Source organism: Engystomops pustulosus, chromosome 9 (genome assembly GCF_040894005.1).
Source record: "Engystomops pustulosus chromosome 9, aEngPut4.maternal, whole genome shotgun sequence".
Classification (NCBI taxonomy): Eukaryota; Metazoa; Chordata; class Amphibia; order Anura; family Leptodactylidae; genus Engystomops; species Engystomops pustulosus.
In genome coordinates, this window is record NC_092419.1 from 36,407,373 (window position 1) to 36,433,486 (window position 26,114).

General features: G+C 42.1%; 1 protein-coding gene across 4 annotated transcripts in view; it reads right to left on the minus strand.

Annotated features, from left to right (window-relative positions):
- The window catches only part of FGF13 (fibroblast growth factor 13), a 246,686-nt gene that overhangs the window by 49,862 nt on the left and 170,710 nt on the right, over positions 1 to 26,114 (minus strand). The window contains exon 1 of one of the 4 annotated variants that reach the window (XM_072123046.1): positions 18,527 to 18,572. The exons of the other annotated variants lie outside the window; for them this stretch is intronic. Within the exon in view, the coding sequence (XP_071979147.1) occupies positions 18,527 to 18,557 (31 nt within the window). The 5' untranslated portion in view covers positions 18,558 to 18,572. Of the gene's footprint in view, positions 1 to 18,526; positions 18,573 to 26,114 lie in introns of those variants that run through there. 4 annotated transcript variants of the gene reach the window in all.

Genomic DNA, 26,114 nt, shown 5'->3' on the forward strand with positions numbered 1-26,114 from the left:
GTAAAAGAATCAAATGAACATCGGTCACCACATCACATTTACTCCTTGTTTACTGCTGTCCTGTACATTGCATATCAAAAATGTTACATTGTATAATACACAGGCTCCGCCCATCATTGTGGTACCACGGCAACATCAAAATGATACAAGTTTATCAAAATCAAGTAGGATAAACCAGGGACACTTACTCATAGATCCAGGCACTGTGACTTTGGTAACCTTTTTATATTTAAAGCTTTTAAAATGATCCTTATGAGCCATAATGGCTCTGGGGGTGTTGCCAGAGCCCCTCCATGCTATAGATTCACACCCTTCTTACCCTTTCCATCATGTGAGATTACAGTAGGAAGCAGGAGGGGGGAAGTGCTGAGGAAGCAGGGGTGAGAGTGAGACAGCATAATAGTTGGTGAAGCTACAGCACATATGTAGCCTTCTGGCTAATTAGCATAATTATAAACATTGATTTAAGAAGGAAGGAGGCCATAGGTAATAAATATAAGAAGATTACCACAGTCACTGTGCCTGGATCTATAAGTAACTGTCCCTGGTTTATCCATGCTGGATTTTGATGGTAGATTTCCTTTAAAGGAAAAATCAGACAGGACCTTATTTTAAGAGGGCAACAAGCAACATTGGTTCAGACTGAATAGATTGGAATGTAAACCAAATCTTTCTAACAACTCGCCAAGACTTTGCTCATCTCTACTGCTCCCCTGATACTTGTGCCCTATATGGGGGAGTCAGTTGGGATAATTTAGACTAAAGAAGCAATAGAGTGACTGTTATCTTATGAAATTGGCCCTAAAGGGATTTTATTTATGACGCATGGGACAGGGGATAAATGTGTGATCACATTGTTGAGGGGTTGGGGGTGTTAAAAATGTCAGGACCTCCTGCTATTAGCAGAATAGGGGATCATAATTCCCCCAGAGCCGCTCCCAGCAGCAGAAGTGCAATGATGTCCCTGTATTGCCGGAGCTGCGCACCTTACTGCCAACCAGAACAGAAGACAGCCGTCACTAGAGAGATCAGAGGAAAGTTGAGTAATGTTTTTGATTTTCTTAAAAAAAGGGGGTATAATGGAGGACACATTATAAAAGGCATATGAGAGGGGCTCTATAAATAGGGGCACAATAAAGGGAGCATGATAAATGGGGGCAAAAGGAAAGGATGCCTATAAATGGAGACATAATGGTGGAGCATAATGAGAGGGGACACTATAAATTGGGACATAATAGAGGGTGCATTATAAAAAGGGACATAAGGAGAGGGGGCACTGTACATGGGGCACAATAAAGGGAGTATTATAAATGGGGACATAATGAGAAGGGGCATTGGGAAGGAGAGATGGGGACATGATGAGAGGGGATGTTATGCATGGGGGCATAATGAGAAGGGGCATTATAAATGGGGGAAAATAAAAGAATATGATGGAATATGAAGCCAAAGGCATCTTGGTTAATGATTGACCTTTGTATGCTCTCTGTTGATTTCTAACTGTACCCAGATAAATTATGTCTTTTGTGGATTGCCAATCAGGATATGAATCGGTTGTTGAGAAGGGAGTTTCCATCTCTGGTCTGATATGATCTATACTCAGAATATATGGACTTAGCACCAATATATCACATTCATGTAGGAAAGCAATAGACCTTGGTTTACTCTGAAGGTCAAGATTTCCTGGCTCTGGGTAGTTACTTGGTAAAGTCAGTGAAACAAAAACATGCATTCTGATTTACTGTATCCACAGATAATAAAAGAGCTGCTGATGACATGACACTAAGAAATAGACCCTATTACCACTGAGTAGTCAATAGATGCGTTGACCATAACTTTCATCTCTAGAGACCAGTCCGCTCATGTCTAGTGTGATAGAGATTAAGCAGATGCACACGGCTAGAGATGGCATCTTCAGTCCCACGAGTGATTCCACCAGAATCTAATCAGCATTGCTGTGTGGGTGTTTATGGTGGACTGAGAGCAGAAGTCAGCCGCCTGATAACGTAATTCATTATCTGCTCGAGAACAGAGAAAGGCAATAAGAACTCTTCACGTCAATGGCGACTTGGGCAATCTGTCACTTGACACTCCAAATGAGAAACGCCATGTTCCTACATGAGAGATGGGTGAAGCAACTCTTTTCACATGTACAGGAGCTGAAGCCAAACACAGTAAGTGGAGACTTATAGGACTAGTCTATAACAATGTGATTCGAGCCTTGAGCAAAGAGCATGCCCCTCAGTAAATACATTCTTATATACGGAAATCCCAATGGTTTTACTACAGAATTTTAGCTACACTCCTGCTCCCAGATAACAATGAGGAGGCTTACTGCCAGAAGAGCAAAGTGACTCCCACACTTTTCTTCTTCACATCATCAGAGCGGTAATAGGATGAAAACAAGTCTCAGGGAAAGTGGGTCATACAGGATAAGCGCTAGGTTACAGCACAGCACAGACATAGGGGAAGTGCAACTGCAAAGAAAATTCCATAAAAGAAGGTGTTATCATTAGGGGGTACTGTGTCATTAGATTGGGGGTTCATCCGGACACAGGGTTGTGCTATCCCCACAAATCATGCATACACTAAAAGTTTTACTACAATCATAGAATTCTTGAGAATATTGCCCACATTTACTAAAAAACTGTTCAACATGTGCAGTTTGCCTGTGTAGTGTGCAGGGGGCGCCAAATTCAGAATTTGTGGCACATGTTCTGCATGAATCTGGTGCTCCCTGCACTGCCCCGACAGGCTGAACCACTTTATTGGTGCACCTTTAACATAGGACGTACGACACATTTCTGTCGGACTTTGCATGATAAATGTGGCGCAAGGTCCCCTTCAGTGTAGAAATGTGTGGCACATAAAGAATAGTGCAGCCACACCACAAAACTGTCGCTTGCAACTCAAGTGTTGCGGACCCTGGCGCAAAGCCCTTAGTAAATGTTCTCCTATCTATAATATAATAGAACTCTTAGGAGACCCAAAATGATGGCATCTAATTAAAAAACGGAATAGTAATGCCCAACTTCTAAATAGTGGTGGTTACCAGTACAATATATAGGAAATGTGTGCAACTGACATGAATCTCATCAATTTGGGAAATGTGGCAGGAAAAGTTAGCACACCGCCTTCCGATGAGGGATGGGACGCTGCAGTACTCCTGCAGTATTAAGACTGTAAGGAGAGCAAATCAGAGTTAGGCCTCATACCCAGCCCTGGTTTCGGACCAGATGCTACCTATTGAAATCTACTATGGTGCCATGTTACTCTTAGGCTATATTCACACTGCCGTTGCCCGCCCGTACCGTACCGTAGCGGGCAACGGCAGTGTACGGGGAGAGGAGGAGGAGGTGAGCGCAGCTCACCCCCGCCCCTCTCCATAGCAACCTATGGCGCACGGCCCCGTATTATGGGAAAAGATAGGACAGGTCCTATCTTTTTCCCGGGTACGGAACGGTACGGTGCCGCACGTGTGCTGCACCGTACCGCTCCCGTAGGGTGCCGTGCGCCCATAGGAGTGTATGGGGGACGTATATCGGCCGTATATACGTCGGCCGTATATACGTCCCCCATACGTTCGTGTGAATGTAGCCTTAGTAAGGCCACTGCTTTTATCCCTACTTCCTGCCATCTACTTCCTCCAGCTACGCTGCATGAAGTCGGATCTGCGGCCTCTGACCCCTAGGATAAGAAGACAGGTGAGTACATACATGTGAGTACATGTGTGTATATGTGTTTTTTTTTTTCTTAAAACAAAGGGGAGAATGGAATGGGGGGGGGGGCTCAAAAAAGAGAGGGCATAAGGCACTATAAATTGGGCATAATGGAGAGAGCATTATAAAAGGGGTATAAGGATAGGGGGCACTATAAATAGGAGCACAATAGAGGAAACATTATAAATGGGGGCATAAGGAGAGGGGGCCTATAAATGGGGGGCATAATGGAGGGAGCATAAGAAGAGGGGGTACTATGGACATAATGGAGGGTGCATTATAAAAGGGGGCTTGAGGAGAGGGGGCATTATACACGGGGGAAGAAATAAGGGGGCATAAGTTAAAATGATTTTCTGTGCTATTTTGTACACCAGGTAGGGGCAGAGCCTCTTGATGTACTCAGCTGCACCTAGAGGTCTGGCGGGTCTATTGGCGTATGATAAATACCCCCATACATGTTTAAGAATGTGCTAAGTTGCCCATGGCAACCAATTACAGCTCCCCTTTAAAATATTCATGAGCACTGGTAAAATGAAAGCTGAGCTGTAATTGGTTGCCATGGGCAGCTTGAAATATTCTTAAACTTAGACAGCTTGATAAATTACCCCTATGTGTTTATGTACATATGTATGTGTGTATAAAATTTGGACAGCAGTCTGCTATGGGGCCCTGGTGCTCCTAGTTACACCACTGACACCAGGGGCATAATTACAGTGGCAACAGTCATGGTAGCTGGGGCCCGCAGTGTTAGACCACAGTAACCTATGGAGGATGTGCACCATTATATACATAATGTACTGCACATTGTAAAGCATAATGGGGCACATTTACTTACCTGGTCCTGTCACTATCCCCGCTGTGTGTTGTCCAACAATCATGGACTCCGGCGCAATTCACTAAGATCGTGCATCTGATATCGTGCATGTGTCGTTTCCCCGCTCAGGTCCGCCGGAGTTCACCTTCTTCTTCCAGGTACATGTAAGTGTATTGTCTAGCGACACAATTTAAATGTAAAATCCAGCGGTTTGTCCGAATCCAGCGGATCGTCCAACGGCCCGCCCCCTGATTTGTGTCGTGTGAAATCCAGCGCGATTGCAACACAATCCATTTGCATGCGACACAATCCCCAGCGCGATCCGAAAGACTTGGGAAACCCGGTGAAAATGTGGCGCGGGACCCTTATAAATAAGCCCCAATATGTATACAACAATGCACATCTTCCACAATACAGAACTGAGCCTGGTGCTCAGATGAGAAATGTCAAGGGAGGGGAGGGCATGACTAGGAATCTCTCATCTCTAGCTTCCTGTTGTCTACTTCCATGTGGTCAGCAGCTACTGGGTTTCATGAATGTATGAGTGAATAAATGTGTGTGTGTAAGTAATGTGTGTATATAAGTATATGAATGTGTGTTTATATGCATGCATAAATGTGTGTGTATAAGTAATGTGTGTATATAAGTATATGAATGTGTGTTTATATGCTTGTATAAATGTGTGTATGAGTATGGAACTTTATGTATGTATATAAGTACAGGCAGTCCCCGGGTTACATAAAAGATAGGGTCCGGAGGTTTGTTCTTAAGTTGAATTTGTATGTAAGTCGAAAGTGTATATTTTATAATTGAAGTTCTAGACACATTTTTTTCTTTTGTCCCAGTGACAATTGGAGTTTCAAAATTTTTGCTATAATTGGACCAAGGATTATCAATAAAGCTTCATTACAGACACCTTACAGCTAATCATTGCAGTCTGGGACTATAGTAACATCCAGAGAGCTTCAGCAGAGGTCACAGTGGGCAGAGGGGTCCGTATGTAACTAGGGGTTGTCTGTAAGTCGGGTGTCCTTAAGTAGGGGACTGCCTGTATAAAAATGTGTGTTTATATGAGTGTATAAATGTGTGTGTATAAGTAATGTGTGTATATAAGTAATGTGTGTATATAAGTAATGTGTGTATATAAGTATATGAATTTGTGTTTATAGGAGTGTATAAATTTGTGTGGATGAGTATGGAACTTTATGTATGTATGTAAGTATATAAATGTGTGTATACATGAGTGTATACATGTGTGTGTACTAATATGTATATTATTTTAAGGGGAAGGTCCATATACCACTGATACATCTGTTAATATGATGTTCCTGGACCTGCCAGTGGTTTCTGTTTGGGGTAGACAGTAGCCGTGTTGAAAAAAGGAGCTACATAAATATGATGTTCAGTCCAAACACCATATTTATCAATGTGTCTAAAAAAGAAAATTGCTGTACATACACTGATAAATCTCTCCGGTCAGCTCCAAATTTCCTGCTTCTTTTCACATAAAAGATAAAGCTCTGGCTTCTGGCATTCTCCTGCATAATGGATGATACAACTACTACAGAACCTGATGAGAGTTGTAACACTCTCCGTGCAGTGAGCACCCCAAAGTGGAGGATGCAGGAATAGTCACTGCATAGAAAATCTAGAAAACAGTTCTCTGCAGGGGTCTCCTCCATCCATGGCTTCATAGTTAAAGAATATGTCTGCCTGTGTACAAAAATAACCCACATAATTTAGAAAGGAGTTAAAATATTTTGTTTTTGCAGTAAGAGACAGTAGAACAGGTATTGATGCTAATCTGTGGGATTTAGGAATGTTGTGTACTAAATTTATTTTGTGAAAACAAAAAACTTTGCCACCTGCAACCGCTACAACTCTGCATCGTTTGATCATTTTTGTGCAGCACATTCAAACACAATGGGGCTCATTTACTAAGGGTCCGCAGAGCGCATTTCGTCAGGTTTCCTGACAATTTCCGTTTTGCGTCGAATTGCCCCGGGATTTTGGCACATTCGATCGGATTTTGGTGCATCGGCGCCGGTTTGCATGCGACAGAAATTGGGCGGCGTGGCCGTCGGACAAGCCGACGGATTTGGACAACGTGCAAGATTTAACATTTAGAATTGTCTCGCAAGACCCGCACTTACAAGCACCGGGAAGAAGAAGGTGAACTCCGACGGATGCCGGAACTCGGGCACACAAGCTTAGTGAATCATGGCAGACCCAAATCCTCGTCGGATAACACATGCGCAATCACAACAGGACCAGGTAAGTAAATCTGCCCCAATAAGTGGGGAGTCCAAGGCTATAGCAATGGAGAGTAGAGATAGTCCTTGCTGCTGGGGGACCAATCACAGATGTTAGGAAGTGAAAATCAGGAATATCCATCTTTTTAGGGGCTACAAGATTCGACAGTGACTTGGTACCTTTCTTAATTTTGTTTTATTTTTAGACCCCTATACATGTGTATGGCATCTCCAAAAAGTATGCAAATGACTGGGTGTATTGAATTGTGCCTCCTAAATGAGAACCTGTCACCCCCACCTCCTCCACACAAACCACACGCACTTTTTAGATGTCTTTATATGTTCCACTGATGCCTTTATGAATGCCCTCTCTTCGAGTCATCAAGAGGGGTGCTCCAAAATACAGTCAAGCTACCCCGCCCTCCTCACTGACGCTGACACTGCTAACCCAGATGCTCTCCGGAGTGACCTTTCTTCTGTGTGAATATGAAGAGAATTCTGTAGAAATCATTTGCCTGCAGGAAAAGAACCTACACAAGTTGTTATTTTTACATCAAAGGGGTACAAGATAATCGGGGAGAGTTTATGTGGAGCGATATGGGGGATGAAGTTTATAGTTCAGCAGTAGTAGATTGTTATACAGGCCACTTGGCCCAAGCCTTCTAGGGGCCCCATAGTCACCTAGACCACCCCCCAATTTTTTTTTTTTACTGAGAAGGACCTTCACCCTTGAAATCCTCCTACATCTGTTCATGCTCTCAATACACAAGTACATAAGAGCTATTTGAGGACCACCAAAGGTCCTGAAACTTCAGACTGAAAGCAGCAGAAGGGACAAATTCTCCAATCCCTAAGAAACTGATTCTGGTATCATATGTAGAAAGTGATTCCAGACTTGTAGGGGATATAATACTCATACACCCCAGGACCCTTGGCAGTCTTAATCCGTCCCTGTAAGTCAGATATTATTTCATCATGCAAAAATGACTTTCCAATCCACCATGATGACCATGACCACTAAAAAATACTAATAAAAACACCAATCAAAAATAGGTAAAAAGACATCACTGATCGAATCCAGACTGATGACTTACTTAATGATGAAAAAAGGTTCCATTGAAAGGTCTCAACCCCCGTCCATAAGGAAAACACACAAATGTAAGGCAATGAAAGGTCAATGAAAGGCAGGGCGGACCTATTGGATAGGGGTGTTTAGAAGGTCCAGAAATCCAGGGAAAGTAATAAGGACAAGTGGTTGTCATGTTCTCTCATTTTCGGCCTCTCTGGGAGATCAGAGAAGCCTTGTGGCTGTGATCAACTTCTACCTGGTGTGAACCTTGAAATATATGTCCAAGGTATGACAGAAAATCAATAGATATCAATGAGAAAATGATGGTTTTCACTTGACACTTGTGGTCCTCTGGTGTCAGTAGTCAGTACTTTGATAGTCTCACTTCTGCTGTTTAACCATAACTGGATGCTTTACCTGCAGTAAAATTTACCTGAAATTCTTAGCCACCATAGGGGACTGATTGCTCACAAATTACCATAGTATTACATTCAGTACCATTGATACGGATGAATCTAAACTCATGAGTGAGGCAACTATAACACGGTGCTCCCTCTGCCCCATACAGATGTAATATATCAGGTTATTTGTTTAGTAAGTGGATTCTCCATGCAGTGTATGGCTTTATAGCAGGTGACTGAAGCCCTGATGCTGCAGTTGGTGCTGCCTGAGGCAAGAGGCTCAACTCGCCTCATGGATGGTGAAACCCTGCCATTGATACAGCCTAAAAGACCCATAAGAGTGACATACATTGGATATTTGACAATACCCTGGTGCCACCATGATGAAAAGGTTCCCTGGGCTTGTGTTGAAGGGCACCAATCCAATTAAAGATGAAATCTACTCTGTGGGGGACATATACTTACCCCATCCCTGTGCGGTCCCCGATCCGGACTGTCCAACGAGGATGAACTCTGCCGCGATTCATGAAGATCCTGTGCCCCATATCCTGCATGTGTTGCTTCCCCGATCAGGTCCGCCGGAGTTCATCTTCTTCTTCCCGATGCATGTAAGTGTTTGGCTTGCGACACAAATGTAAATGTTAAATCCTGCGCGTAGTCAGAATCCGTCGGATTGTCCCATGGCCTGCCCCCCGCCTGCCCCCCGATTGCGACACAATACGATCACGTGCGACACAATCCATGGCGCGATCCCCGAAAAGTTGCGAAGTTCGACGAAAATGTGCCCATGGGACCCTTGGTAAATAAGCCCCTGTATCTTCAGTGGATCCTTCATTAATGATTGATGGACACATTTTTCATGTAAGTATCAATGGCTCCCCTCTCCTGCAGGGACCCTGTACAGATGCATAGGCTACACATATGTCATATTGGCTTCCTAAATCCTGGAAATAAGAGTACAGTACCTGCAATAATGTACATACATATTGATATACTCTGTAAAGGGGATGGAAGCAGAGTTTTATTCGTCACATGACGAACAAGTAGAACATTTGGGACTGGAGGGACATCTAGAGGATGGTGACTGCATAGGAGCTCTGCAGCAAACTACTAATGCAAAATCCATCCCCATATTATTATTATTACCTTCTCTGCACTAGAACATAAACCAGACATTTTGTAAATTATAGAATCATCCCAACAGCTTTTCCATTTACTTTACAATTACATCATCTTCTACCTGAAATGTGTTATAATGCACTTAATCTGAAGGATTTCACACTCTATTCTGTTGCTTCATATTAGCTTCCCAGATGCACTTAACCTGATACAGTAAGTGCAGTCACATGTAATGCGATTGTCTCACTTTGGGTGATACTAGATCATGTACATTTAGATACCCTCTAGATAATTCATTCCACGTTCATTTTTCTCTCCTCTTGATAACAGCTGTGATGCATTTCATAGTTACATTTGAGTTAGTTTTTTTAGTAGGGATACAAGGTCTGTTCTCCAAGTAATATTCTTAACCATGCCCTGCTCCAATTTCACATCATGGGGCACATTTACTAAGGGTCTGCGGACCGTGATTCTGTCAGGTTTCCCGAATATTTCCTTTTTGCGCCGAATTGCCCAAGGTTTATGGCACACGCGATTGGATTGTGGTGCATAGGCGCCGGCTTGCATGCAACAGAAATCAGGGGGCGTGTTGTTGGACATCCCGACTGTTTCGGACTGAACAAAATTGGACGCACAACTTTAGTGAATCATGGCAGACCCGAATCGTCATCAGACAATGCACAGCGGGGATCACGACAGGACCGGGAAAGTAAAACTGCCCCAATGTATTTGTCTATACTGCAATGTACCAGTGGTATGTACCAAATCAATGCAACCAAAATACAACCAGCTATACAATGGGGGGAATTCATTAACACTTATGTTCAGAACGCCAGTGGTAAAATTCCCCCTCCTGGCACTCTGGCCTCTTAGTGAATATGAGCACAAACTCCACCAGTTCCGACCTGTAGAACGGATCAGAACTGGCACAGTTTTTTTTTACTATAGTCTTCACTGGTTTTCCTCTGCCTGTCTCACTCCTTGCCTGCTCTCTGCTTCGTCAATAACGGGTGGAGAAAGGAAGATTCATGTGGTTTCTCTGGCTGAAAACTGGTGGAAAAACCATACTGAAGCTTCCCCAATGAATCTACAGATATCACCCCCAAATTGTTATTTTTTCTTACCTTATCCAAGTACCACAGCCATCCCTCTCCTTAAAGTGAACCTGTCACCAGGATTGTAATTTTTAGCTGGTGACAGGTTCAATTAGCCTATGCTATATTGATTTAAAAAATGTCTTTCTCAGCATTCTGAATTTCAGTTGTTTATATAAGTTTATATAAGTTTAATATATATTGGTAATATTTACCCTGCCAGCAGTATGTGTTGAGTCCCAGGTGTAGGGGGCAGCTGCAGCTTGTGTGTGCCTGTGTCAGTCTCCTCCACACTCATCCAGCTCCCTCACCCCTTCCTCACTTCCTGCCATGTGCATTGAGCAGGTAGATAAGGGAGGTGGATGCTATGGAGGAGAGGTAGAATACATGAGGAGACACCGGCACATATAGGCTTCAGCTGCTCCACCGTCGGGACTCATCACATGCTGCTGGCAGGGATCCAGGTAATGCAAAATAAACTATTATAAACTACTGAAATGATTTAGAATGCTGACAAAAAACATTTTAAAATTACTAAAGCATAGACCTTAACTTCTTATTACAATATGTATACATTTAAAGGGGTTGCTTTGGAATTCTATACCCATATTATCTGTTTGGGTACTATACCAGTTTGGAAAGCCATTGTAATCATCAATATAGGATTGAATGGACTATGTCCATTATGGTCCATTGATTTGAAATGTAGGTTCAATATTAACTTCTGCCTGCAATAGAAATTATTCATGGGGGGTTTCCGCAGCAAGAAACATTTTGATCAATTGGCTCAGTGTGGTCATGAACAGAACCTGAACCCGAACAATCACCCACCCTCCTGGCAACACCACTGATCTTGCATTTGTTAACTCTTTGATGTCAGGGGGCGGCGTTTGGTGGTGCTCACAATCTGCCATCCTTTAAATGCCGCCGATAGCTTTGATGATGGAGATTTAACAGCAGAGGGCATTGAATGTGTTACTAGAGCAAAGGTGAGCCAAATGTAGAACTAAATGGGGCACATTTAATAAGAATGTGGGAAACTGCACTAAAAGTGTTCTGCCTGTGTATAATGCTGGGTGCACCAGATTCACTAAGAATGTGCGGCAGAAATCATGAATCTGTTGCTTCTTTGCACTGGCCCAACAGAGTTCACCAATGTTTTGTGGTGTATCTTTAACATTGGGCGTGCAACAGACTTTGCATGTTAAATCAGTCACAGAGTCCAACTGAGAGCCAAAACACCCCCTTATTTGTGTTGCATGGTGGCTAGTGCAGACACTCCTTAACCCCTTAAGGACGGTCATTTCTCACTGTCCACATTCAAAAATCCATAACTTTTTCATTTTTCCGTGTACAGAGCTGTGTGAGGGCTTATTTTGTGCGTAACAAATTTTACTTTCCCGTGATGTTATTTATTATTCCATGCCATGTACTGGGAAGCAGGAAAAAAATTCCAGATGTGGAAAAATTGAAAAAAAAAAAACGCATGTCACGTTCTTGTGGGCTCAGTTTTTACGACTTTCACTCTTCGCTCCAAATAACACTTATACTTTATTCTTTGGTTTGGTACAATCGCGATGATAACAAATTTATACACATTTTTTTTTCATTTTAAAACATTTTCAAATATTAAACGAATGTGTACGAAAAAAGCATCTCCTGACGCTAATAACTTTTGACGCTCCGACTTTATGGGCGGCAAAGAAGAGGTTAACACCGCGATCGGTGCAAGCACCGACTGCGGGTGTTAGGGATGGGTCTTTGCTGCGATATGCAGCAAAGCCCATCTCTGTATGAAGAGGGCTCAGCCCGTGGGCCCTCTTCATACACCCTTCATAGCTCTGTGGCGGATATATCCGTCACAGAGCATGACGGGGTTAAATATCTGTGCAAGCAGTTTACCCCTAAAAGAATCTGCAAAGTCCGTCAGAAAACTGGCGCAAAGCCCTTTGTAAATGTACCCCAATGTGTCAGACAGCAGTGATTAACGTCAAGGGACCTCGGTTATAAGGGATAGTCAGGGGTATTTAGTTTTGATGCAGACAAGGCACTTGTTGGTGCCATCAAGCTAATGCCTCAATCCAACACCCTCCACTTCCAGCTGATGGCCAAATACCTGTTAGTATCTATAGAAAAGTAGACTTATATTTAAATAGTAACAGAATCAAGATTACTGTATAAATATGATAACAAAGCTTACTTTATACATACAGTGAGAGAACCAAGCTTACTGTCTATATTTGGTAACAGACACAAGATTACTGTATTTATATGGTAAGAGAGAAAGGAAAAGAACTTTAGAACACTTAAAGGACACCTATCACCAGGTCTGTGTCACTTGTCCTGTCCCTACAACCTGTTGGAGCAGCTCACAAGGATCCCACCACAACCTTTATCCAGTCAATTCATACATTAATCCTCGCAAAATCATATTTTCTTTATTATGTAAATGCACCATTATACCTCAGGCTGTTAGTCATGTGTATAGGAGTATCTCTCCTATACACACAACACAGGCTGCAGGGGGCGCCAGCAACAGGAAGCACATAGAGGAGGCTTTACACCATTATACCTCACACCATTATACAGGCTGTCAGTCAAGCACTGCGGGTGTGGCTGTGCATCCCACTCATGAATAAGCTGGACAGCTTGAATATGAAAATGACTCATTGGACATCTCCCAGGTCATTTGCATACAGCTTTAGGGCCTCATTGCTTAGGTTTATAGTCATGTAGAGGGACAATGAAGGGATAGAGGCAATGCTCTCTAAAGGCAGTTTATGAAAATATATTTAGTTTGGGGGGTTTATTTTGCGTGACGGGCTCTCTTTAAGTATATTTATGAGTCAAAATATATTCCAAGCCTAAATAATTTACAACATAGACTGAAAGGCAGGCAATTGAATGATATTTTTATAGCTATAATGCCGGCTGCATTTAAGGGAAATTACATTGTGGCTGAAGTTTAAGTGATCTACCTTATAGGCCTCTGCTGTATAGATCTTCAGGGTTCCATTTCACTTCAGTTTCCAGCCTTCCTAGCTGTTATTAATGCATTAGCAGGACTATATCAGTAAATGCGCATTAGAACAGAGACATAGCTGTAATGGTTGAAGTTGTAACAGCTGCGACTACACCCACCAGACAGGGGGGTCTCACAACTATAGGTATATCCTTTGTTTTCTAAGAATCATAAATCTACCTTTCTTCTCTGAAATGTATTATACGCAGGCGGCCTGACAATTACCCCCACTACCCCCGGTAATAACATGTCCAGCAGTGGCCTCCCCTCACTAATAACATGTCCAGCATCCTCCCCTCCCTAATAACATGTCCAGCAGCCTCCCTTCACTAATAACATGTCTAGCAGCAGCCTCCCCTCACTAAAAACATGTCTAGCAGTGGCCTCCCCTCACTAATAACATGTCCAGCAGCAGCCTCCTCCCACTAATAACATGTCCAGCAGCAGCCTCCTCTCACTAATAATATGTCCAGCAGCCTCCCCTCCCTAATAACATGCCCAGTAGCCTCCCTTCACTAATAACATGTCTAGCAGCAGCCTCCCCTCACTAAAAACATGTCTAGCAGTGGCCTCCCCTCACTAATAACATGTCCAGCAGTAGCCTTCCCTCACTAATAACACGTCCAGCAGCATCCGCCTCCTTTCACTAATAAAATATCCAACAGTGGCCTCCCCTCACAAATAACATGTTCAGAAGCGGCCTCCACTCACTAATAAAATTTCCAGCAGCGACTTACTCTAACTAATAACATGTCCAGCAGTGGCCTTCCCCACTAGTAACATGCCCAGCAGCAGCCCCCCTTCACTAATAACATGTCCAGCAACGGCCTCCCTTCATTAATAAAATGTCCAATGGCTGCCTTTCTTGACTAATAAAATGTCAGTGCCCTCCCCTCACTAATAACATGTCCAGCAGTGACCTCCACTCACTAATAAAATTTCCAGCAGCGACTTACCCTCACTAATAACATGTCCAGCAGTAACTACTCTTTACTTATAACATGTCCAACAGTGGCCTTCCCCACCAGTAACATGCCCAGCAGCAGCCCCCTCACTAATAACATATCCAGCAGCAACTGCCTCCCTTCACTAATAACATGTCCAGCAGAGGCCTCCCCTCACTAATAGCATTTACTAGTGGGTCGAGCGACAATTATGAAAGGTATAGATGGGCTGTAGCTTGGGCCAAGACCCAAAAATACTTTTTAACCTTTAATAACATTCACAAAACTCCTGTATTGTGCAGTCTCTTTATTTTGTGACATGTTGTTCCTTGTGAAGACACCACAATCACTTCCATGGAGGTACAAACAAGAAGAAGACTACATGGGACTCCCAGACAATACAACAAAAATACCATGTATATTACTTTGGAGAGATATTACTGCAAAAACTTTTTCACCCTTCCATCCCCTTACTAAAAACTAGAAATTTCTAGAAGGATATCTGAGGTAAAACACAAAGATGGAGGCAATATCAAACTGCTCACAGAATATTGATCACTCATTGCAGTTAGTCTGGTCACCTTGAAATTTTTTCTCAACTCCTTAACTTTGAGACGGTCGCGTGTGGTGGCTCTGGCTAATAATGGAAAGGGAATCATTTTGGTGCCAGTCGGCCGCCACTCCCGGGACCATAAATAACCAGGGCGGCAGTGACAAATACTGTACATCAGGTCTATGGGAAGGAAGAGTATTATGGCAGAGTGACAGAAAGCAATCACTATTGCTCTGCAGGAGAGCCTACAAGCAATCAGCCGAGTCCTTCCAAGTTCATTTATTTTTATTTTGTTCTGGTGCTTTGTATTTTTGGGGGGTTGGATTTTCTTCTACTCTACAGTAGGTGAAAGGGGTCAATAGTTACAACTGTGGGGATATAGAGGCGGCCTATCTCTCTTGTTATAGCAAATGAAAAATCTAATAAGAAATTTCATGTAATACAGGAATTTGAAGGACAAAATGTGTTACTACAACTTCTTCTTACATATCACTTCAGGGTGTAAAGACATTACATTATGGAAGGCTCTGGATCCGACCACCCTCTGTGAGATACTGTAGGGTGACAACCTTTATTGCGCTGATGGACCCGGTTCTATTATGTATAACATGGACTGACACTCATCCGAATTGCTGGCTTGTAATAAAACTGACTGCAGACTTCCCCCTAACCCTGAACACACAACAAAGGCAACCTGTGCAGCTATATAGACTACAGTAATGATGACTGATTAACTTAAAAACAGCTTTATACTATCTAATATAAAGCAAGTAAATAACTAGTGCATTTCTTGAGAGGCTTAATCCTGTATGTTAAGATATTGGATAAAAGGAGCTCCCCTTATGTTCCTGCATAGGGGTCTTCCACTGTCTGTGCCCTCCCTGATTCTCCCAGATCCTCAGATTTTTTAAGCTTGACCTCCACAAAGAATTTAATTGAGAACATAATTATTAGAATATAAGGTGAATCAAGCCAACACTCCAACAATTTTCTTTGTTCCCTCCAAAATAGATTTAAACCCTTTTATTTCTCCTGAGTGGGGTTGTGGACCTGTGAAAAAACAGGCAGCCTTAAATATGTAGCTGCTTGGGTATAAATCCCTTATAGCAGGTGAGGACTGGTTACAGCTGCCATAGGCTCTGGGCTGTATGAATATCATAGCCCCTACAAGTCTGGAAGTCACTACATATGTACGAGAATCAAGCTTCTTGGGGAATGGAAGATGTGTCCCTTCTGACTGCTTTCAATCTGTAGTTTCAGGACCTTTGAAATGGCTCTCGAGTACATGTGTATTGAGAGCAGTAACAGGTGTACAACGATCTCATTGGTGAAGCTCCTTCTCTGTATAACATTTGCTGACTAGTGGCCCCATGGAAGTCTTGAGCCCTGGGCTACCACCCAATCCACTACTGCCTTTAAGGTATACTCGTAAACTCTTTTCATAAACTTTAACTAGGCCATAAATGTTGGATAGATGTAATTCCATCCATTATTTTTACAATTGGGGTCCCCTGAAGATGGATTAGCATGATAGTCTTTAGAAACCTAAAAGGAGAACCACACATGAGGTCAACTCCCAATTCATAGCAATGGCATCATGGGGCCACCATTCTAGACACAGGTGGTGGATAGGACTTAACCATTAAACTAACATAAACTGTATTCACATGATGACAAACTATAGAACAACCAACCAGCTCATGTTAATAATGATAATGTTAATAAGTTCTTAAGTCAAACGTAATGACATGAATGGTTCCTAGAGTCATTTCAGGTGACCTTTAGTATTACTACTGTAAGAATACTTCAATATGCATCAACCTGATTCTTGGCTCTTACTTCATGTACATGAAAGGTTTATTATCATCTAATGACATAATAGTTTTATAGACTTTACTTAGTCAAGGTCAAAACATACTGCCTATTTAATCACACACGACAACCGTCCCTTAAGTTCAAAGGATACATGTTCTAAGAAGAGACAGTCTTTGCTTCAAAATGGGAAAATCAATAAGTGTCATGGAGTCTGTGAAAATGACTAAAAGCCAGAAAGTCATCTCGAGCTAATTTACTCAGTCTATTATCGTGTTGTATATTCATATACAAATAATAGAATGCACAACATCTACATAATATAGAATCAATCATAGAGTAAGAACTTTCTTATGAATTCACATCACCCTCCAGACTTAGCACCCTCATAGTAAAGTACAGGACGTGAATTTGGAACAATCTATTACATAGGTACTTAGCACGGCTGATTATTGACATATGTCTATCAAGTTGAAAAAAGGATGGCAAAGAAAGGGGCTGTGGGGAAGAGATGTAAGGTAAATTATAGATACTATTTATATATCTCATGATTCTTACCCTTCTACTATCTGGAGCAGTGGTTCTATTGAACCATAGGGGTTTGGTGAGTCGGTCTCAGGGCTTTGGCGGAGCCTCCGTCACGGAGGACAAGACACACACATATTTGATTTATCACTAAAGAAGGGTTCAGTGAAAGTGCATATGAAACTGGTGGGTTTGGTACCCCAAACATGGTTAAGAATCACTGATCTAAAGGTACTGTTTGGGAAGAAAGTTGGCTCCAATATTTAAGTCAAGGGCCCCATAGAGAGAATGGACTGGGTAGCTCTCCATGGTGCTGACCTGTCATATACTGCTGCTTCTAAGCATATCTTAGCTCTTCAATCTTCATCAGAGCTTTAACAAATCAGTATGCAACCTAGACAATCCTCCGAAACACACACTTAACCTAAATGAAATGGGTGATTTAAGACCTGTAGTCTTCTACTTAACAATCATAGAATGTTAACCAACGAGTTTAAGCAGCATCAAAATCTCAATTTCACATTGACTTTGAACATATGTGCGATGACTGGACAATATCACGTTACTTAGATAATACCTTACTTACAGTATATGGCATCCGTCCTACAAATCCATTTTAACCAGTTTCTAGTTGAACACTACAAATGGCAGGAAGCTATTAGTAAACGTCTAAGTGAATTTCGTCCCGCAGCAAATAATAGAAACAGAGATACAGGATGTCTTGGCTAATATTCAGATATAAGGGCGTTGGTTCGTAGAACAAAGCTAATCTTACTAATCTTATGTCCTACAGTCTAGTAATGGAAAGGCAAATAAATATTCTTTACAGATTGCGTATTACACTACTCCGATGACTTCATGTAAAGGTTATTACATTATATACAAGTGGAGTTATAAACAACATAAATAGCATTATACATTGTGTTAACTATAATACAAGTAGATCTTTAAAGGAGGAAATATTATTCACTGGATTAAAACTTACACATTTGACATAAAAATGTAATATTAGTAGAGTAAAAAAAAACCTATCAGTTCCTAACAAGATATAGTAATAAACAATAACACAGAAATATAACATTAGTAGTGGAGATCAAAGCTCAAAAATGGTTTGATAAAAAAAAAATTTAAATGTTTAAAGAAATAAATGTTTCTTCCATGTCTACTGGATGGAGAATGTTCTCAATAAATCCAGAATCTCTTACCTGAATTGGACTTTCTTAAACCCAAAGCCATCTTTCTTTTGAGCCCGAAGTGAACAATTCCAGCTGCAGTCTACATTTGCAGCAGGCAAATAGACGGGGAAAGTTTAAGGCATATTTAAAGTATTCTCTAAGGTATTGGCCAGAACCATCAAGCCCCTACTAGTGGTGAACAGAGATCATTAATGGGCATTAATGACAGACCATTATGACTTTCAGAGATCATTAATGATTCATCACATAGCAGAATAGGTTCTGGCAATATCTGACAATTTCTTGGATCTGAATGTCGTCCCGTCCTTTTATTCAGAGCTTAAACATGTCGGGTTTTTTAGGACAAAATATTTAGCCTGGGATCTAGAATTACAGAGAAAAGAAATAAAAGGCTTGTAACCGGACACCGCAGCACATTGGATTAGCCGGAGCAGTGCGCAGGCCCCGGCAGGAGGATTCAGCTCAATCCTCAGCAATTCGATCAGAGAGAAGACAATCTCCTCCAAGAGATACATGAAAACGGTGTTGTTTACTTTTTTTCGGGAGGATAAATTATTCATGGCCATTAGAAACCGCAGCTAAAGGAAGCATTAAGGATGACACTTTTTCTTGCAAAATGTTAAAGTATTTACACGGATTTTAGTCCATTATTTATCTATTTTTTGACTGTGTAAATTAAATAACAACAGTGTTTTTTTTTGTTCTGTTTTTTTGCAATTGAACAAAATCATTCACAGGCAAAAAGAAAAAAAAATCGTAGTATGATTAAATGACGAGTTCAATGTTAGTGCCTTTATTTTCAGGGATTACCATCCTACACTACTGGCATTAGATTATCAGAATGTGAATGAGGCCCTCTGTATATTTCTAATCCTACTAGTTCTCATTAAATTTTTCACAGTCTCTGATGTTAAATGATAGATTTATGGCATTGATAGACTGTCAAGTCCTACCTGTTTCATGGCTTAGTTTGCACCAAATTATTCACTAGAATATATTACATCTTAAGGGTACATTCACACAGCCGGGCGGGCATACAGCTGTGCACTGTGCACGCCCGCACATATGGCGAAAGATAGAGCATGCTCTATCTTTTCCCCATGTATGGCACGGATCAATGCCACTCTTTCCGTCTATGGGGACGTGTATGCAGCTGCAAATTTGGGGCCGCATATATATCCCCAATGTACCCTAAAGGGATTTTCCTGCTAGTTAGGTACTATCCACAGGATCAGTGATCACTTGTTGTTGGATCGTGGTCTCAGTGGTGGAACCCCCATGGATGATGAGATCAGGGTCCGTTGTATCCTTGTTGTACCCTTAATGAACAGAGCAGCCAGTTGTACATGGGCCCTGCTGCTCAATATCAATTATGTGGATGAAGCACTCTGGTATTTTCATAGAAAGTGAATAGAGCAGCAGCGCACATGTCTAGACCTGCCGCTTCATTCTTTTGGGCGTAACAACAGGCCTCCTTCTTGTCATCCATTGGGGGCCCCTCCGATCAGAAAGGGCTAACAGGTTGTGACTGGACTAACCCTTTAAGACACACCCTCTTTCTACAAGGAATTCCCTTTTCTGGTCCAGTTACTCCTGTTTATCTAAATACAGCCAAATAAATTTGCATGATAAATGTGTCAAAATGTATGTCTATTCAGTCTACATTTAGCTTAGTAAATGTTCAATACAGTGTGATCCTGTGCAATGTAAGGCTGGTTTAAAGATGTCAAATTATTCTGCACATTCCACACTGGTATCTCTGTCAATTTTGGTAACAATCTAAGTCCTATACATGTAAAAGGGACCTCCTAAACCTCACCAATATACAATGCGCTGCCATGGAAAAAGACCACATGCATATGACCGTATGCTCATTAGGGCCATAACCTTTGCAAAGCACACGGCCGGGTGGAGTAGAGGAAGGGGGTGAGTGCTCCCTGCCACTCCCTTCTGCATAGAAAGCTGAGCTATTGAGACAGAAAAGCTCTGGGTTTTTTTTCCCCAAGCCTCCTCTGTGATGTAGTTTCACAGGCTGTTTAAGTTTCAGCACACTAACCCTAATGTAAAATGGGTTTTCATCTTGTTCTTTTAATAAAGTCTACTAAGACACCTAATGCCTTGGTGTGAAATCTGAGCATCCAGCTTTTTCCTTCTACAACTGATTGATCTGACCAATACTTGAGACTCCAGAAGTATGTGACAGAAGCCAGGGAACCAGCAATCACCACATATTCACAAAAGTCTAAGGGAGTTTTCCATCCCCATTTACTAAGTGTCTTTTTGTGCCTTTTTTGTTTTTCTCAGAAACCCTTTGGTGTCATTTCTCCAGAGGTCACAAGTCTTGTATTTTGTCAGGTGTAACTTTGTAACATTGAAAGCCAGGCTTCTCCTGGCAAAGCTTTCTAACATTTCATACTAGTCCAGTCATTTCTAACTAATTTATACTGTCATGAACTTGAACATTTAACATGTTAACTGAGGCCCCTAGAGTATGGACCCTAGTTCCTTGCAATTCTGCTGAGCATTGCGCTGTTCTTTGTAAATTTGATTGTTATTTTCTCCTAGGAAGAGTGGCAACCACTTTGAATATATTTTACTTGTGAAAAGTCTTTTTTACTGTAGCATAATGGAACAAAAATTTTTAGGAAATTGCCTCATAACCCTCCCCAGATTGATGGGCTGAAACAATTAAACCTCTCTTTGATCTTGGCTGTTGTCTTTTCTGTTTTGAATTGTGTTAATGGACATCCCAAAACCTAAACATATGCTTTTATACAGGTGGTCACACTTACTGATGCTCAATTAATTCAGCAGCACCAGGCTGTATCTTATTCTCACATTTCCAAAACAATCAAAACAATAATGTTTCATACCCTACCTCTGCATTTTGGCCTTATAAATAAGTGATTTTTAGTGAAATAGTTAAGTTAATTTGTTAGTTTTGTTTAATAATGCTATGGTGAGATATTTTGTGTATTGATGTTCATTTGAATTTGTAATTAGGTCTTAGAAATGTCATTTGGAACCTATAAAAATGTTCCATAGAACAAGTCCTAAGCATCTTATGTTAACACATATTTATCATCATTTAGTTCTGAGATAAGGTTGCTGTATATGACAACTTCCCATCATGCTCTATTCATGGTAAAAACAATTCCTGTTGAGCTACTATGTAGATATTTATCTTCAATTTCTACAATATAAGGTAAAAATCAATGTCAACCACAGTTAAAAAAGCTTTTACACTCATTTCCTAAAACCCTCTCCATAAACATGTACATTGCCCACAATCCTGTTCCCATTAACCATTAGTATGTAAAATGTTATGAAATCTGCTGATACAGAGAACTCTATGTGTCAGTCCCAGCAGCAAACATTCACAATTCATTAGGTGTGCAAAATAAAAGCATCATAATGCACGATTTCCGGCATTAGAGCGAGATAGTAGGCCATATGTGAAGTGTAGGCTAATGCACATATGCACCAATGGAGCTCTACAGTACAACATTCAATCAATTATCTGTATGTGCATTTATGCTTTACTCCACTTCTAGTGGATTCAGAATCAGTTAAAGGAAATCTACCATCAAAATCCAGCATGAAAAACCAGGGACTATTACTCATAAATCCAAGCACTGTGACTCTGGTAATCTTCTTATATCTGCTATCCATGGCCTCCTTCCTTCTAAAATCAACTTTTAAAATTATGCAAATGATCCAGAAGGGCTCTGGGGTGAGTTAGCAGAGCCCATTCATGCTGTAGCTTCCCACGCTTTTACACTAAGCATGGAGCACTTCTTCCCACTCTCTGGGGGTCATTTACTAAGTGCCCTACTCGTGTTTTCCCGCCGTGTTACCCGAATATTTCCGATTTGCGCCGATTTTCCCTGTATTGCCCGGGGTTTTGGCGCACGCAATCGGATTGTGGCGCATCGGTGCTGGCATGCACGCGACGGAAATCGGGGGGCGTGGCCGAACAAAAAATCCGACGGATTCAGAAAAAATTGCGCATTTAAAAAAAAAAAAGTGCAGCGGGACTCGCGCTTACCTTCACTAGGAAAAGGCCGGTGAAGTTCAGTGCATTCCAGCATGCCTCGGGGAACTTCAGCGCAGCAGCGTCACCTGGTGGACGTTGGAGGAACTAACTTAGTGAATCCCGTCCGAACCCGAATCTACCGCAGAGAACGCGCCGCTGGATCGCGAATGGATCGGGTAAATAAATCTGCCCCACTGTGTGCAGAAACTTCCTCTGCTGCTGTGAAAGTACATGATTATATCAAGCGGGCGGAGGGAGGGGGATGCTGAGGGAGCAGGGGGAGGGTGAGATAATGTGGAAGCCTGTGAATCTGCAGCTCTGGTAACACCTCCAGTACCCTTCAGGCTCATTAGCATTATTTTAATGGTTGATTTTAGAAAGAAGGAGGAGGCCATGAATAATAAATACATGAAGATTACCACAGTCTCGGTGCCTGGATCTAGAAGTAAGTGTCCTGGTTTATCATGATGGATTTTGATGGTAAATTTACTAGGTAAATGGGCCTAAATTCTATGAACCACAATAAGTAAGAATTATGGACAGATTCAATTAATAATGAACTCAGGATATCCAGTGCAACAGAATCATAATATATATTCAATGTAAGGTGAAGCCCCGCATATTTAGTATAGAGATGCATATCTAGTATAGCATCATTTCTAATAACACATGATTGGCTGATTTTTACTTTAGCTCCATTGATGCACAGCTGAGATCTATGACTACAGGTTAGTTTGAGACACACACCTGTGCTCATGATTGGTTAAGGCTGCTGATTTGCTCTGACCAGGGGAAGATTAAAGAGGACCTGTCACCCAGAAATTTGGCACTAGGAGCTGCTTACTAAAGTACATTACAACCACGCTCTGCTCGCTCTATAGCTCGTCAGTGACCCCCGCACGTCATGTAGCAGTTGACACCCCTAATACCGCCCACAGTTCATCCCCTTCATGAATACGCCGGACCGCTTTGAGAGTGGTCCGGCATTTGTAATGTACTCCCCAACGGTGTTAGATAGTGTTATCAGATGTTTTCGATAATGCTAGCAGTGTAACACTGCTGCGTTTGTTTTAGCACTAGGAGCTGCCTACTTTACTTCAATTATTTTACCAAATTCTCATATGCGATCCCCTCTTTAAAAAAGAAAACAGAACAATGCCATATTGTGTTACTCGCCCTTTTGTTTCCAAAGTTTTGGCATTTTCTGTTTTCAAAGTGATTGACAAAAATCTTTCTCACCAGTGGGCGGAGACTAAGGTCTTCCTGTATATGCCCTCAAGCCGAGTCCAATTAGTTTGCCCATAAATCACATGATGCCTTGTGTTCTCTCTAAAAGTAGGGGTACATTCAGATGCCCATCTATGGGGACGTATATGCGGCCGCAAGTTTGGGGAGCAGCAGCCCCTCCCATGAATTAGTTGAGTTTGTTTACAGGAAGGACTTGTCATCCAGGTATGGTCAGCACAGGGAGAGGGAGCAGTTCCTGCAGCACTCAGACAATCTAAGGGGTGTAGCAAAGAAACTGGATATAGGTAAGATAATAGGCAAAGTTGTTCCACATGTCAAGAGCTATTTGATTGGTGAAAAACCAAAAAAACTGAGGTTCTCAAGCAGACAGCCCCATGTGGCACTCGGCTGCCCCGGACTTAAATATATTCACGCCATACCCCCCTTCCCCGCTGCCAGCCTTCTTCTACTGCCTGCCGGGGAACTAGGCCCTGGCTGGTGACGTCAGAGGGCTGGGGCGTGAGGAGAGCGGAGTGTGTGATCTCACCTAGTTACCTAGCCGACAGCAGGAGGAGGCTTGCAATGGGAACATAAAAACGGAGGTGCTCAGGCAGACAGCGCTCAAGTGGCTCTTGGCTGCCCTGGACTTTTTAACGACTTGGCCCTTTTTAGTTTCTTTGCTTCCATTTTTCACTCACCACCTTCAAAAATATGAAACTTTTTTATTTTTCCATATAAAGAGCTGTGTGATGGCTTATTTTCTGTGTAACAAATTGCATTTCATAGTGACGGTAATTAATATTCCATGGCGTGTACTGGGAAGCGGGAAAAAAAAATACAAATGCAGTGAAAATGATGAAAAAACACATTTGCGATGTTTTCTTATGGGCTTAGATTTTACGGATTTCACTGTGCGCCACAAATGACATGCCTACTTTATTCTTTGGGTCGCAGCGATCACAGGGATACCAAATTTGTATAGGTTTTATAATGTTTTCATACATTTACAAAAATTAAAACCTCCTGTACAAATTGTTTTTTTGTGATTTTGTGATCTTCTGGCGCTAATAACTTTTTCATACTTTGGTGTACGGAGCTGTGAGTGGTATCAATTTTTGCAAAGTATGGCAGTATATGGGGATTTTACTCCTCATTCATTACAATGCTGATTTGTGCCTGAATTGCCCCGGGTTTTTGGCGCACGCGATCGGATTGTGACGCATCGGCGCTGGCATGTACGCAACGGAAATCGGGGGCATGGTCGAACGAAAACCCCACGGATTCGGAAAAAACGCCGCATTTAAAAAAAAAAATTGGTCGCACGTGCCATACATACATGCACCAGGAAGAGATCAGTGAACTCCGACGCAACTCGGCGGACCTCGGCGCAGCAGCGGCACCTGGTGGACATCGGGCGCAGGAGCTTCATGAATCGCCGGAAGACCCGAACGTTCGTCCGAGATGCCGCCACTGGAACGTGAATGGGCGGGTAAGTAAATGTGCCCCAATGTCTTCTGATAAGTTAGCAGATGTATGGAAACATCTGCAATGTGTTCTTCACTGAAGAACACATTGCAGATGTTTCCATACATCTGCTAACTTATCAGAAGACACGAGTGCAGAAAGGTGTTCTTCACAATAGTATGTGAAGAAAAATATGTGTAAAGAACACATTGCAAATGTTTCCATACATCTGCTAACTTATCAGAAGACAATTTGCATTGACTCAAGCAGTTCTCGAGCAGGCGAAATACTCGTCCGAGCAACGAATATGGGACGAATATGCTCGCTCATCTCTGGTTAAAACGAGACAGCTTCGGGCCTTCGTGAGATCCGAAGCTGTCATGGCAACGGATCGCCGCTCCCTGTGACGTCATCGGGGAGCGACGATCCGAGGGAAGATGGCGTCCCTCTCTGTTCCGCGAGCCCTCTCCATGCACCGGGACCAGGTGCGGGCCGCACTAGTACGGCACGCGTCGGGAAGGGGTGGATAGATGCATGACCCCCGCTGCAAGCCTTCTCCTGCTGAGTAACCAGGACCTGGCTGCCAGAGCACCTTTTACAAAGTTCTTATTTCAGCCCCCCCCCCCCCACACACACACACACATCCCCTACACTTAACGAGCAGCCTATTTAGGACACTCTACCACCAGTAATCTGGTGGTCAAAGACCTTTAACCTGTTTTTGAGTCTCGTAAAATAACAATATATTTGGGAATGTATGTAATATTATTATATTTAATTAGTAATAATAGAAATTATTATTAATGTATTTATATATACTTTATTATAACTGTTATTAAATAATTTCCCTTCAATAGAACACATGTAGAA